Here is a 12803-nt window from a genome sequence, read left to right as displayed (position 1 = left end):
AGCACTTCACTGCCAGATCTCACAGGGTACTGACTGCCTTCTACTGTCATCTTTGAGTATCCAATTTTCCTCAATAAATTGCAATCTCTTTGAGAGCATGGACTGACCTTATTTATTCATATAACCTGTGTATCATGGATGCTAGTGCAATTAAATGAATAAAGAATGAGCAGACCAAGATTGGGAAAATAAGTGAGATCTAAAGGTTCCACTGTAGTGGATTCTACAAACAGTCTCTTGAGCTATGAAACTTGTTCATCTACAAAAGTACTTCACTTTCTGGTAGTCAGTTTCTCTATAGGACCACAAGTGCAACAAACCTTGCCAGCATCAGGCCAGTGCTATTCAACAACCCACATTTGGAAGTGATGACCCAACTCCCACAAGGCCTGCCCACTGAACTGACTCTAACCAGGCAGTGCCAATATGCTAAGACTACTTTTACCATCTGCAATGAATATATTGGTTCTAAAACTCTAAGGGAAAACAGTATTCCCCAAAGAGGCATGATCACAGTCAGAAAGATTTGAAATCTGAATCCTTTAAGTGCTACTTACTCACTATGTAACCTTGAACATGTTGCTTGGCTAACCTGATCGTTAGTTTCCTTATAAAATGAGGATACATAATACTTTATGCATGTGAGCATACAGTCAAAATGGTGGTCAGTACAGTTAAGATTACGATCCTCCAAGCAAGGACAGAGATTAGGTAAAATGTCTGACTGATCTGTAGAAAAAAAAAATTAGTGGTCACCTGCTAACACTATTCCCAGAAAACATTTATTTGGAGACCAATCTGTGTGCAAGAAGTTATCACCTAGGACACTTGTCTAATACAGTTTAAACATCTTTTATTCAAGATACTTTAAACCAGACTAAGTTCTTTTCAAACTATGGAATACTTGTGTGTTCATTATATATATAATGAGCTATCTTGGTGACATGCCCTAAGACTAAACAGAAAATAAACATGTCATAGATAGTTTATAAATAATGACCTAAAGGTAATGATTACATTGTTTTACACCTGATACTCAAGGAGCAAAAAGGGAGAAAACACAGAACTATCTTCTGCTGGTTCAGTCTCTAAACACCCACAATTGTTGTGAATGCACTTGGTTGAAGATGGAGCCAGGAGCTCACCCATGTCTCCCATGAGACAAGGACCCACCTACTTGCACTATCACCATTGGCTCCAGAAGTGTGCATTAGCAAGAAGCTAGACTCAGAGTGAAAGCCAGGAACTGAACCCAGCCTCTCTGATGAGGGATGTAAATGATGAGGCCAGACAGTGGCTCCGTGAAGGTCACTGCAACGGGAGCATTGGGACAGCTGCATATTTACTATAACCAGACATGATAGCTGGTGTGGCATTTTCCACCTTTGACATATGTCAGTTCTCAAAGGGTTTTGGATTTTAAGCATTTTGGATTCCAGATTTTTGGATCAGGAATGCTGATGAATGCCACAAAATATATTTTCTAGATTATTGGATGTTTCTTAGGGATATAGTCATAGAAACAACAAATCCTCCAGACGAAGAGAACCAAAGTCTATGTTTAAATAAGTTGGGAGTGGGAAAGAGCAGGTATTATGGCACAGCTGCTGCTAGGGAGCTGACATCCCATATCATTCACAGTACCTGAGATCAAGTCCCACCTCTACTTCCAATCCAGTTGCCTGCTAATGCACCTGGGAGGCAGCACATGATGGTTCACGCACTTGAGTCTCTACCACTCATGTGGAAATACCCAGATGGAGTTCCTCGCTCCTGGCTTCGGCTTGGCTGTACCCCAGCTGTTGTAGGCATCTGAGACATAAACAAGCAGATAGAAGATCTCTGTCTCTCTCTTTCAAATAATTTTAAAAAAAGAATAAAAATAAATAAAAATTGAGGAGGAATAAATAAATAAAAGTGAATTGGCAGTAAGGAGAGAATGAAAGCAAAAACACTGAACAACAACAAAAAAAAGAGTCCAGGTTGATGGAACCACTAATAGAAATCATTGACCTGCCATGTCTGTTTCTTATTATGTACCATCAAAACTCTCATAATAGGTAGAGCAAGACCTTGGGAAAAATAGAGATTGAAGGTAGAGACATCAAAATATTTTAGAAAGTAAATATACACAATTCAAAGAAAGTACAAAGGAGAAATACTTTTTAGCTGAAAGAGGAGAAAACTCAGGACTGTCTAGAAGCTTCTCTGCAAGTATGAAAAGGATTATGCAAAAAGATAAAAGGGGTGGGGGATTTGCCATCTGTTCTCCATGTCCAGTAATGATCCAAATGAGGGGAAATGGGCTCAACTGTCGCGCACAAAGATCGCTCTGACAGTAATGGTTATTAAAATAGAACTCATTTATGAAGGGACATCATGGCACTTTTCTCTCTGGACATCTTTAGAACAGACTAGACACCCACTTTGTCGCCGTGTAAAAGAGGCATCATATTCCCGCGGCACGTCTGTGGTGTGGGAGGGATGCTCTGCTCTGCTGCTTCTCACTGTGCCCGCCCAGGGCACATCATCAACAAAGAACCCAAGCTGCTCTCTTAACACAAGGTCTGGAATCAAGCAGAGAGAGGCTTGCCATTCAAGATGGTGACCAGACATTTCACACTGCTTTGTGTTTTGTTTATAATAAGAGATAATTTCAAGAAAGGACCATGTGCAGAGTCCTGGAGCACAGGTTACATCGAACACACAAATGAGAGGAGGAGACCTGTTAATTGGCCTGGCTTGGGAAGTGTGATATGTAATAGGTGTGTTGCAAATTAACAATGAAGTTTTTCCTTTTGTGGTGACAAACAGAACACTGGATTGCTGCTACTGGAGAAACGGAATTCTCCAGGTGCCTATGCAAAAACAATCTGGGCTGAATGTAAAGCCTAATCACTTCCCATCCGCGCGCCCAAGACACACAACTGTATCCCTGCTCTGCAGGCCCCTGGCTGGGCAAAAACTGAGGAGTTTCTCCTGTCTCTGATACTAGCAGAGGCACCAATATACATGTAGAGTAAGAAATGGGCAAAATGAATTCCCTAGTTTCCATGATTCCATGAAAATCACTTTAGGCTGTTCTATATACTGGGTGCGCTCATTAGCTAGTGAGCAATGTGTACTCTGGACTCAAAGCACAAACACAGGCAGGCAGCATCCAACAGCTGAGCAGGTGTCCTGGGGGCATACAAACAAGGAAAACATGTAGCCTTGGAATCTCCAAGGGGATACCAGCACAAACCAAGCCTCAAGGAGAAGCAATTTACCAAAGCATCATTAAAAACATTCTCTGATGGGAACGGAATTCTGCATGCATCTTCAGCAGTCACCCTAACTTGATGTTGAATCAGCTCACGAGGAGTCCCACCTGTACAGCAAGATCCATTGTAGAGTCTTAAGACCCAAATACCCTCAAAAGGAAAAATCAACACCAAAACTACAGTTCCTAATGCAACAGCTGGCATACCTTGGCTGTACTATTGCACAATACAGTTTAAAAGCCAGCAACATCTACATTTTTATATAGGGACAGTAACCAGGCTAGATGAAGCTGCCAAAGGGACCCTTTTGGAAGCTGTGTTTACACAGGAATGCTACAAATATCTAAGTGTACTTCTTAAAGCTTCTTTCTGGAAAAGTGGGAATTACAATATTATTTTAGTGAAAAAAACACGGAAATTTATGCATATAAAAATGTATTATAAAAAATGCACAATTTTCCAAAAAAATTTTATGCTGAAATAAACTTATCTTTAAATTCCATTTTTCACAAACTTTCTGAAATGCCCTTATAGAAAAATATCAAAGATGTATAAGGATGTTTCATTTACATTTTCTGTAAGAAACAGAAAATATCACACTTAGTTGTGCTATTTTTTTTTCTTGTGGCGGGAGTGGGGAGAGGGGTGCCTTGAGAAGAGTGCTGATGGAGACACTGAGTGGTGCCAGGCCACCTTTGAGAACCAGTGGCTCTGATTTCCAATGTTCCAATTGGCCAGGATGAGGAGTGCAATTTGCAGCCTTGGATGGAGTTTCTCTCTGCACAGAACCAACAGGTCTTCCTCATTATCAAATAAACAATTCTAACATCACCAGTCCTGCATCCCAGCCACCCCAGATGGTAGCTTAATAGCCTGAAAGAATTAATAGTGCACCTCAAAGCACATTATTCACCCAGAGAATAGTTCAGGCAATGGAAAGAATCTGGCCCATTATAGCCCACACAATTGCTAAATAATATGCAATCACAGAAATGAAGCATGGCATATGGTAATCTCTCCACTATACTGAGCTTCATTGTAATAAAAGGGCCGTTCAAAATCCTAGTAGAAATTTGAAGGGCATACCTTTCTTTTCTGGAAGAAACATTACAATAAGACAAGCCAATCCTCCTAGGCACAGAAATGCTGCTAATGTCCGCTTCCGACCAAACCTGAAAAATAATAATGAAATGCCCCATGTCTCTTAAGAATCTTATAAATCCATCAACCTATTCCCAATCTTCTTATTTAAACATTGTCCGTTTCACTAAAAGCATTGATCTTTCTTTAAGGAGTGGACAGCAAATGTGTTGGATCAGGAGTCTGGTGAGAGCATTATCAAACAATGGGAAACTTGGCTGGATGGCAGGATTAAGTGATGTGTACAGAAGAGAAGGTATAACGATTCTATTTCCACGAATGTTTGCTATGTTCCTGGCACTGTTTTAAACCCTGCTGGTGTGTTATTTTATCTCATTGAAATAATAAGCCTGTGTAATGAGTATGTACTATTATATTCTTCAACTTCTAGCTCATTTCATTTTTCTGGTTACCTGAATCTTATGTAGTTAAGAGTTTGAAACACTATTTTAAAAGTCTCTCTTTTAAAAACACAAAAAGAAGAAACTTCTTGTCAATTAGAATTAAATGAAATGTACACACAGCACAGCTTAAACGAAATCATTTTTAAAGTAAGAGCTCTAGACTTGAGAGAAATCAGCTTTAAATAAACCTCTCTTTTTAGAGGTTTGTAGCACACAAGGTGCATGGCTAGAAGCTCCAGAATTGTCATTTGGATCACATTTTTTCCCAGGGGAATTTTATAAGCCCTGATTTGAGGATGAGTATGAATGGTGGTTTAGAGAGGGAGTCTGCCAACATTATAAAACTAACATATGCTAAGATGGGATCTGGATTTAGGTATGTCTGTCCCAAAGATAGTGTCAGTTGGTGAGAGACAGGACAAGACTTAAATCTCTCTCCAGACACTATGTTTAACCTAATAGTATCAAACCCCTTCCAAGAAACAGCTCCCATGCCAGATAGGCAGGAGGAATGTCAAGGGGCACAGAATATCAGAATGTCAGGGGCTGTCAGAGGTGTCCCCATGAAGCCACAACAACACAAAAGGGGGGAGTTGGGCACAAGTGAGGAAGCTGGGGAGTGCTCCAAATATGATGAGTGACCTAGCTCTTAGGATGATGAGAGCAGGCAGAAGCCACTGAGAGGAGTCAGCAGAGGCAATGGGAAGATTTCCTGGCTGCAAATCCCTCCATGTACCAGAGCTCACACCTGCCCTTCAAATGCGCTAAGCTAAAAGCATGACTTCAGCACTGAGCATGACACTAAAGGAAGCGTGGTATGGGAGTATGAGGAACAGCAGTCTAGTTGACTCCGAGCTCACACAGGACTGGATCTTTACTAAGTGATCTAAAAACAATTTAAGAAAAGCAGGCTCCAAAACTTCTAAAATGTGTTTTAAAATTGTGCCCACAGACACTGAACAGCAAAAACGGGATATACTCCTTCCTTCCACAAATTAAAGAGGACTTAGGAGAGAAGGAAAGCCTAATGCCCTCCGCTCTTAGTCTTCCAGTGAGAATTGCTAAATACCATTCATGGAGTTTACAGAGCTATAACTCCACCTCTTGGGACGAACAAATTAGACACAGACCACTCAGTAACCCTTAGATAATGAAGCCATTCAATGCTGGAGTGAAACCTACATAAAAACTGACACATACAAAATGCAAGAAACACTGCACTAAAAATAAATTCTAAATGTGTTGTCTGAGAGGGACTCTCAGAGTGATCAGCACACTCTGTACACCCCAACAGTGCTATTTAGATGCTTATGCATATTAAACACATGATACACTCCACAGAGAGTATACAGGCACACTCCACGATATGCTTCACATTCACCCATACTCACCACTTTTGGTTAATCAGGTAGATGCAAAGAGGGTAAGATGGGATCTCTATGAGGCCAGACAGGGCCAGGTTGGCATAAATACTTCCACCGAGATCACCTGCACTCAGTGTTAGGCCATAGTACACCAAGCTGCACACAAACCTGAAATTGGGGACCAGAAAAAGCCCATGAGGATTTGTCAGAGGAGACTCAGTGTACAGTACAATGTAATCTGCTCTAAATAACTGACTCTCCTACTAACCCTTCAGTCTTAACCTGGTTTCTATATTAAGAAGAAACAAAAGTAATAAGGGGGCCTTGGAGATGACTTCTGCTTACATGTTATATAAAGGAAATGATGCCCTGCCTTGGCAGCAGTAAAGATATTCTTTCAGCTTTCTCAAGCATTATTGCATTTAATATAGGACAGTGACCCTAGTCTCACTTTGCTTAATGCAACATCTATAAAACACTTGCCTAAAGCAGTTGTGATATTGTCAAGATGATTCTACAAAATAACTCCCATGGAGAAAGCCAGCAGAGGATGGCATTGAGAACAGCAGCTGATCTTCAGAGGGTCACCCATAGGCTAGTCACTTCCAAGCCCAAGGTTAACCTCACTCACAGCAGGTACACATGCAACACACACCCAGAATAAAGAAGACAAGACACAGGGCACAGCAGAGGCAGGATCTTCCACGAAGATCAACATGGGAAAGTCCCCTGGAAAAGTGTTATTTTATTTATTCACCCTGTTCCAAAATGAACATTCATGGAGAGCAGGCACTGGGTTGGGCATTCAACCTATTGCCTGCAGCCCATAAGCAAAGACCCTAAGACCGGTGCCAATCAAAGAGCCAACCAGGAGCTCCCAATCAGTGCTTTCTCAACAGCAGTGAAGGGGCCACTAGGAACTTCCGTGCTGAGCAAATTGTAGCATTCCAAGAAAATGAAACAGAACAGGATAAGCAAAACAAGCAAACAAACAAAAACTCTGGAGCTGGGCTTTTCTGGAACACAAACACAAATCACAAATTCCATTGTCATCAATAAAACACCTGGACCTGGTTACATTGGCTATAGGTTATATTGACCAGTTTGAATCACCCAAAGGGAGGCTCTCACTGTTTCTCTTTAGTTTGCCTTAGAAATAGTCCAACGAGCAGCAGTTATGATGATCAAACAGGAAAGAGAAAGCTTTATGTCAACTTCTGCCAAAGTTGTCCAAGCTACTAGGAATGGGCCAAGGCAACTCAAGGAGAGAAGGCTGGGCAGGAGGGAAGGGGAACTCCTAGAGCTGTTCCAGTGAGTAGTTCACCCCTCTGCAGTAAATAAGCCAGAAAGAGCAAGTGCTTCCCAGTACTTCTTTCTTATCGTGATGGAAGTGCTGTCCATATGCTAACTAGCATGGGCAGTACTGCAGCTAGGCTACCACGCTATTCTACGTTAGGATGCAAGGTGCGTGGGCCCATGTTCTCTATCCTCCAGGCTCTTGGCATGTAAATTACAGTCCAAACACATTTAGATTCATGTGGATTTCTAAAATACTTTGAAAATCTTTTCAAACTATAATAGATACTCTCCTCTACATGATGCCATTTTCTAAATTATCTGTGTCCATGTGTGTCAATCTGCACTGAAAACAATTCCAATGGCATAATTGCAGCCATGAAAACACACCCCCCTATTTAAATCAACTTGTGATGTTATCAAGCCAGAGAAAGAATAATGCTAGTTCAGGACAAGAGTGGAATTCAGTCCCAGCTGGCAATGACAGAACACCAGGCAGAGAGGGCCCATCATCCCTGAGGCTAGGCCCGGCTTGGCAACTTGCCTTCCTGGCCGAGTTGGTTCCTGGATCTGTAATTACAGTTATGAAAATAATTTCAACCCTCTTTATGTGCCCCAACCAAAATTTAAAATGTTTCTGTTATAATTCACAGTGTATTGGGGCATCAAGGAAGAATTCGGAAAGCACACTACTGGAGAAATAAGCAAAGCAGCAGCTGTTAAACACAGAGGTATATCTCTACTCCTCAGTTAAGGATCTCTCCCATGACATCCCCACAGGAGAGACTGCAGGATTTTACAGCTTCTTCATAGGAAAGGCGACATGGAGAACCACAGCATCCCTATCAGCACAGATGTTAGCACTCTGAGCCCAGGGGAAGAAGTCATGCACGCAGACCTGGTTTGTCTGTGCAAGAAACATGGTAAAACAGGAGTCTCTCAGGCCCTCAAGTGTAATTTTTTCTTCTTCTGCCAAAGGCCAGAACCCAGAGTTTAATATACCAGGGGGAAAAAAAGGAAAAATGCAAAAAGAAAGGTAGTATATCATTTCCCACAAGCAGGAGCTTCCTCAAGGCACAGTGTGCCTGCCTAATGTGATATGCAAATGTAGTCTCACTGAGATGTTGTATCTGGATTTATTTTGTGTTTGCTTTTAAACAGGGAGGACTCAAATCAGCGGTTCCTAGGCTATGTTGCTGGCTACAGGGGTCCTCTTCATCTCCAGACTCAAGCGTATTCGTTAGTTGGCATTTTATGCACCTGTGATATTCCCAGCCCTGTCCTGCAAGGGAGAAAGAGCAGTTGGTGGGACATGGCCCCTGACTACACAAGTGGCATCTGGGACTTGAGTAGAAAAATTATGAAGAAAAAATCTTTGCAGTTTCTTGTTACAAAAGCACTGTTTTCTTCAGCTTTATATATAACATCATTTTCAAATAAAACCACACTTTTTCTACACTTGAAAATTTAAGTTGCCATACAACCTTTATGGTAGGTACCTGTGAAACACAGGACAATCATTAAGTCAGGAGGTATGATGATCATGCTAGCACCACACTCAGCAATGCTGACAGCATCTTAGAACAATGGATAATCATAAAACGCAGAAGGTTAAGCCAAGGGCCCACAATGCTGGCATCCCATGGTCCGAACTATTAGCTCAAGTCCCAGCTGTTCCCCTTCCAGTCCAGCTCCCTGCCACTGTGCCTGTTGAAAGCAGGAGATGGCCCAACCATTTAGGGCCCTGCCACCTATGTGAGGGACAGATGAATTGTCAAGCCCAGTTCCAGCCAATGTGGCTAACTGGGGAGTGAACCGAATGAGCAAAAGACCTTTTCTTCTGTGTCTTTCTCTGTCACTATGCCTTTTGGACAACAAACATAGCTAAATCTTTAAAAACACAAAATGTGTTCAAAGTACCCAACCTATTGAAACAACCTAAATGTTTGACAGTGAAGAATGAAAAAAGAAGCTGTATTATATTTGTAAGACTAATTTGGGTGATAAAATTCTATTGCTGTCATACACAAAATTTAACTGTGGCAACAGACATGTTAACCTAGGTTCAGTAAATATTTTTATGTATTTTATACAATCCTGTATCAAACCTCAAATATTCACAGAATTGATTTAAAGAAAAAAAGCTAAATAAATCCTACATTTTTTTTTTCTGGAAAAACACAAAGAAAACAACCTGACATCATGTTAATTACACCAATAAAATTATATTTGAAAAAATACTATGTGTAATTCACAGATTGTATGAACCATCCATTTTTTCCTTTTCTGCAACTTCATCCTTTAAGTAGACTCATCTTGAACCACTGAATGAAACTGCCATTCACACACTGACAGCATTTTGAGAACCAAGAAGGAAACCCTAAACAAGCAAAAATCGGTTCTGAGAATGATAATTTGTTACTGGTCAACTTGCACAAGTGATCTGGTACACATCCTCAAACTCCAGGGAGGCCTGAGTCTACCTGTGTGAGCTGGTCAGTGAGGTACCACAGGACACAGCCCAGAGCACCACACCAGCAATGGATACAGAAGTGCCAACACAAAAGGCAGAAATTTCTAGGTCCTTTCTGGAAATCTGTCTCTGGATGCTAACTGGCTTCCTTTCCTTTTGGGAGATGGGGCAGACAGAAGCACTTAGAGTGGATACCTCAGGAACCAAGCCATGTTTCTGATGTCTATTGACAAAGGCTCAGCAAACCTACCCCAAAGGCATCACCATCTCCTACATGTCACAGGTGGTGCTGTGAAAGCCAAGGTGGGTACATCACCAGGTGCTAAAGGATGGGGCCTTGTTTCTGGGAAACAACCTTACATGGACCCAAAGCTACTCTTTTCTGCAACCATGAAGAAGAAACAGACCATCCAAGAACTTTAGCAACTTAAGCTGAGGACGAATGCAACATCCCTGAGGGATAATTACCAGATGAACATCAGGATGAGTGTGTGTCCCAAGAGGATGCGGTAGCGGAACAGATCCAGGAAGCTCCCAGTCTCCCTATAGCTCCTGTTGGCTGGGTATGTCAGTGAGAATGTACACTTGAGCTTGCGGTTCCTCCTGGCGATGAGGTACAACGCCTCTTCAGCCTCACTCAGTCGACCCTGGGAGTATAACCAACGAGGTGATTCAGGAATGAATCTGAAAGAGACGTCATTAAAGGCTGTATATTCATATGGGCATACATACATAACAAAGACACGAGTCATTTCACCATTACAAGATTTTGTGTTGTGTTTACATTGACTTTGCCAATGCAATACGTGGGTGACAGCCAGGGAGGGAATAAGAGATAGGGAAGAGGAGCGGTGGAAGAGGAGGGGAAGCCTCTTCCAACAGTGCATCAATGTTAAATGGTAGTTCATCAATGGAAAGCAGAACCATGCTTTCAAAACAGCACTAGCAAAGTAACCAGCATGCATTTGTTCTTACAAGCACATTTTAATATGGGAATGGGAAGCTAAGTTGACAGTACTAAATAATACAAAGTCTTCATAAAGCATGGGTCAGAGATAGGACTCAAAATCCTACTCCGGTGGTTGTTAAAATAACATAGTACAGAGTTAAGAGTTTCTAAGTTCCTAAAAAGACTTACTTGAATGCACAAATCTTTATTATCTCAACCCAATAAACTAAATGTTTCAAAAGTGATTACAACATAGGGATATGCTATTTAGGAGATAAGGATTATTCTGAGGCCCAGTGATAAAACACACATACCCCATTTCAGAGTATCTCAGTTTGACCCTTGGCTCTGTTTCCAAATCCAGCTCCCTGTTGATCCACACCCCGAGGGCCACAGGTTCAGGCACATGTGTCCCTGCCACTCACACAGGAGACCTGGATTGAGTTTCAGGTTTCTGGCCTCTACTTGGTTCGGCCCTGGTTGTTACAGATATTTGGGGAGAAAACCAGCAGATGGAAGATTTCTGTCTGCTAGTCTTTCAAATAAATTTGTTTACAAATTTTAAAGATCCCTGGGCCAGGCTCAATGGTTAAATCCTTATTTGCAAGTGCTAGTATCCTATGTGGGCACTGGTTCATGTTCCAGATAATCCCTTTCCTATCCAGCTTCCTGCCTGTGGCCTGGGAAATCAGTAGAGAATGGCTCAAAGCCTTGGGACCCTGAACCCACATGGGAGACCCAGAAGAAGCTCCTGGCTCCAGCTCAGCTCAGTTCCAGCCGTTGTGGCCCTTTGGGGAGTGAACCAGGGGATGAAAGATCTTTCTGTCTCTCCTTCTCTCCATAAATATGACCTGCCTTTCCAATACAAATAACCATTTTTTAATTCTACTCTGAAGATCTTTAATTGTGAGGTACTAAGTTATAAAAGAAATTTGTTCCCTGTGCCAACGAGAGGATGTGAAATTGCTGTCTATGCAAAGGTCACGTTAAACAAGGAGAACTTGTATTTTAATTAATTAAGCATCGTTCTTCTCAGGAGCTAAGAGTGGGAACACCTGCAGAGTTTAGTTCTCCACCAAAGCTGTGCAGCTAAGCTCCTGAGAAGGAATGGCCAGCATTCACATAACACATTTCTTTTGCTTATTAAAGCTCTGAGAGGAAAAACTACTTACAAAGATAAGAGAAAGACCACTGTTCCCTGCAGGTTAACCAGCACAGCCAAGGTTCTCCAGGAGCGGATGAAGTACCCTAACAGGGCGTACTGAGCGATGCCAACTGCGAAGAACAGGCCGCCAATCGATCCTAATTTGGGGAAAAGACAACCGTCACTGGAGAAGAGCCATTCATGGCACCATTTCTAACCCCCACCCGCGTCACAATCACAGCCTTCCATGTGAGATGCCAGTCACATCCTGGCAAGCACAACAGGCAGAGCTAAGGGGCAAAATCTGCATAAATGTTGACCATCCAATGATTAAACCAAAAGGAGGACAGAACATTAGAAATGGAGGGAGGACAGATGCCAAATAGAAAGCACAGGTGGATAAAATAACTTTATGGTTTGCCCAAATGCTTTCCATATTACCTTCTGTATTAACATCTGCCTGAACTGATCTAGACTTAAAAATATTTTAGCCATATGGGTGGCACAGTTCATAGGCCAAGAAGTTACTGTAACACTGCAACTTAATTTCTATCACAGAGGCTAAACTTGAACTGCTTATCTTAAATCACAACACGTTTCCCAGTTCTCCTTGTCATCCACCATCATTTAACTTGCCATCATCAGATATATGACATTTTATATTTCTTTGTTTCTTGTCTCTCACAAGCAGAACACAGGTTTCAGGAAGCATGGATTTCAGTCAGCAATACAGATGGAAAACTATCAACCACAGAATTCTAAAGATTCCT

General features: G+C 41.7%; 1 protein-coding gene across 2 annotated transcripts in view; it reads right to left on the bottom strand.

Annotated features, from left to right (window-relative positions):
* Nucleotides 1–12803, bottom strand: part of SLC22A15 (solute carrier family 22 member 15) — a 70506-nt gene that overhangs the window by 13401 nt on the left and 44302 nt on the right. For both annotated transcript variants that reach the window (XM_040998518.1, XM_040998520.1), the window contains 4 exons: nt 12062–12191; nt 10409–10624; nt 6199–6339; nt 4350–4435 (listed from right to left, as the gene is read on the bottom strand). In XM_040998518.1, the coding sequence (XP_040854452.1) occupies nt 4350–4435; nt 6199–6339; nt 10409–10624; nt 12062–12191 (573 nt within the window). The remainder of the gene's footprint in view (nt 1–4349; nt 4436–6198; nt 6340–10408; nt 10625–12061; nt 12192–12803) is intronic.

The sequence above is a fragment of the Ochotona curzoniae genome, unplaced genomic scaffold (genome assembly GCF_017591425.1).
Source record: "Ochotona curzoniae isolate NIBS_2020 unplaced genomic scaffold, NIBS_Ocur_1.0 scaffold_1037, whole genome shotgun sequence".
NCBI lineage: Eukaryota > Metazoa > Chordata > Mammalia > Lagomorpha > Ochotonidae > Ochotona > Ochotona curzoniae.
This window is presented reverse-complemented; position numbering and strand designations above follow the sequence as displayed.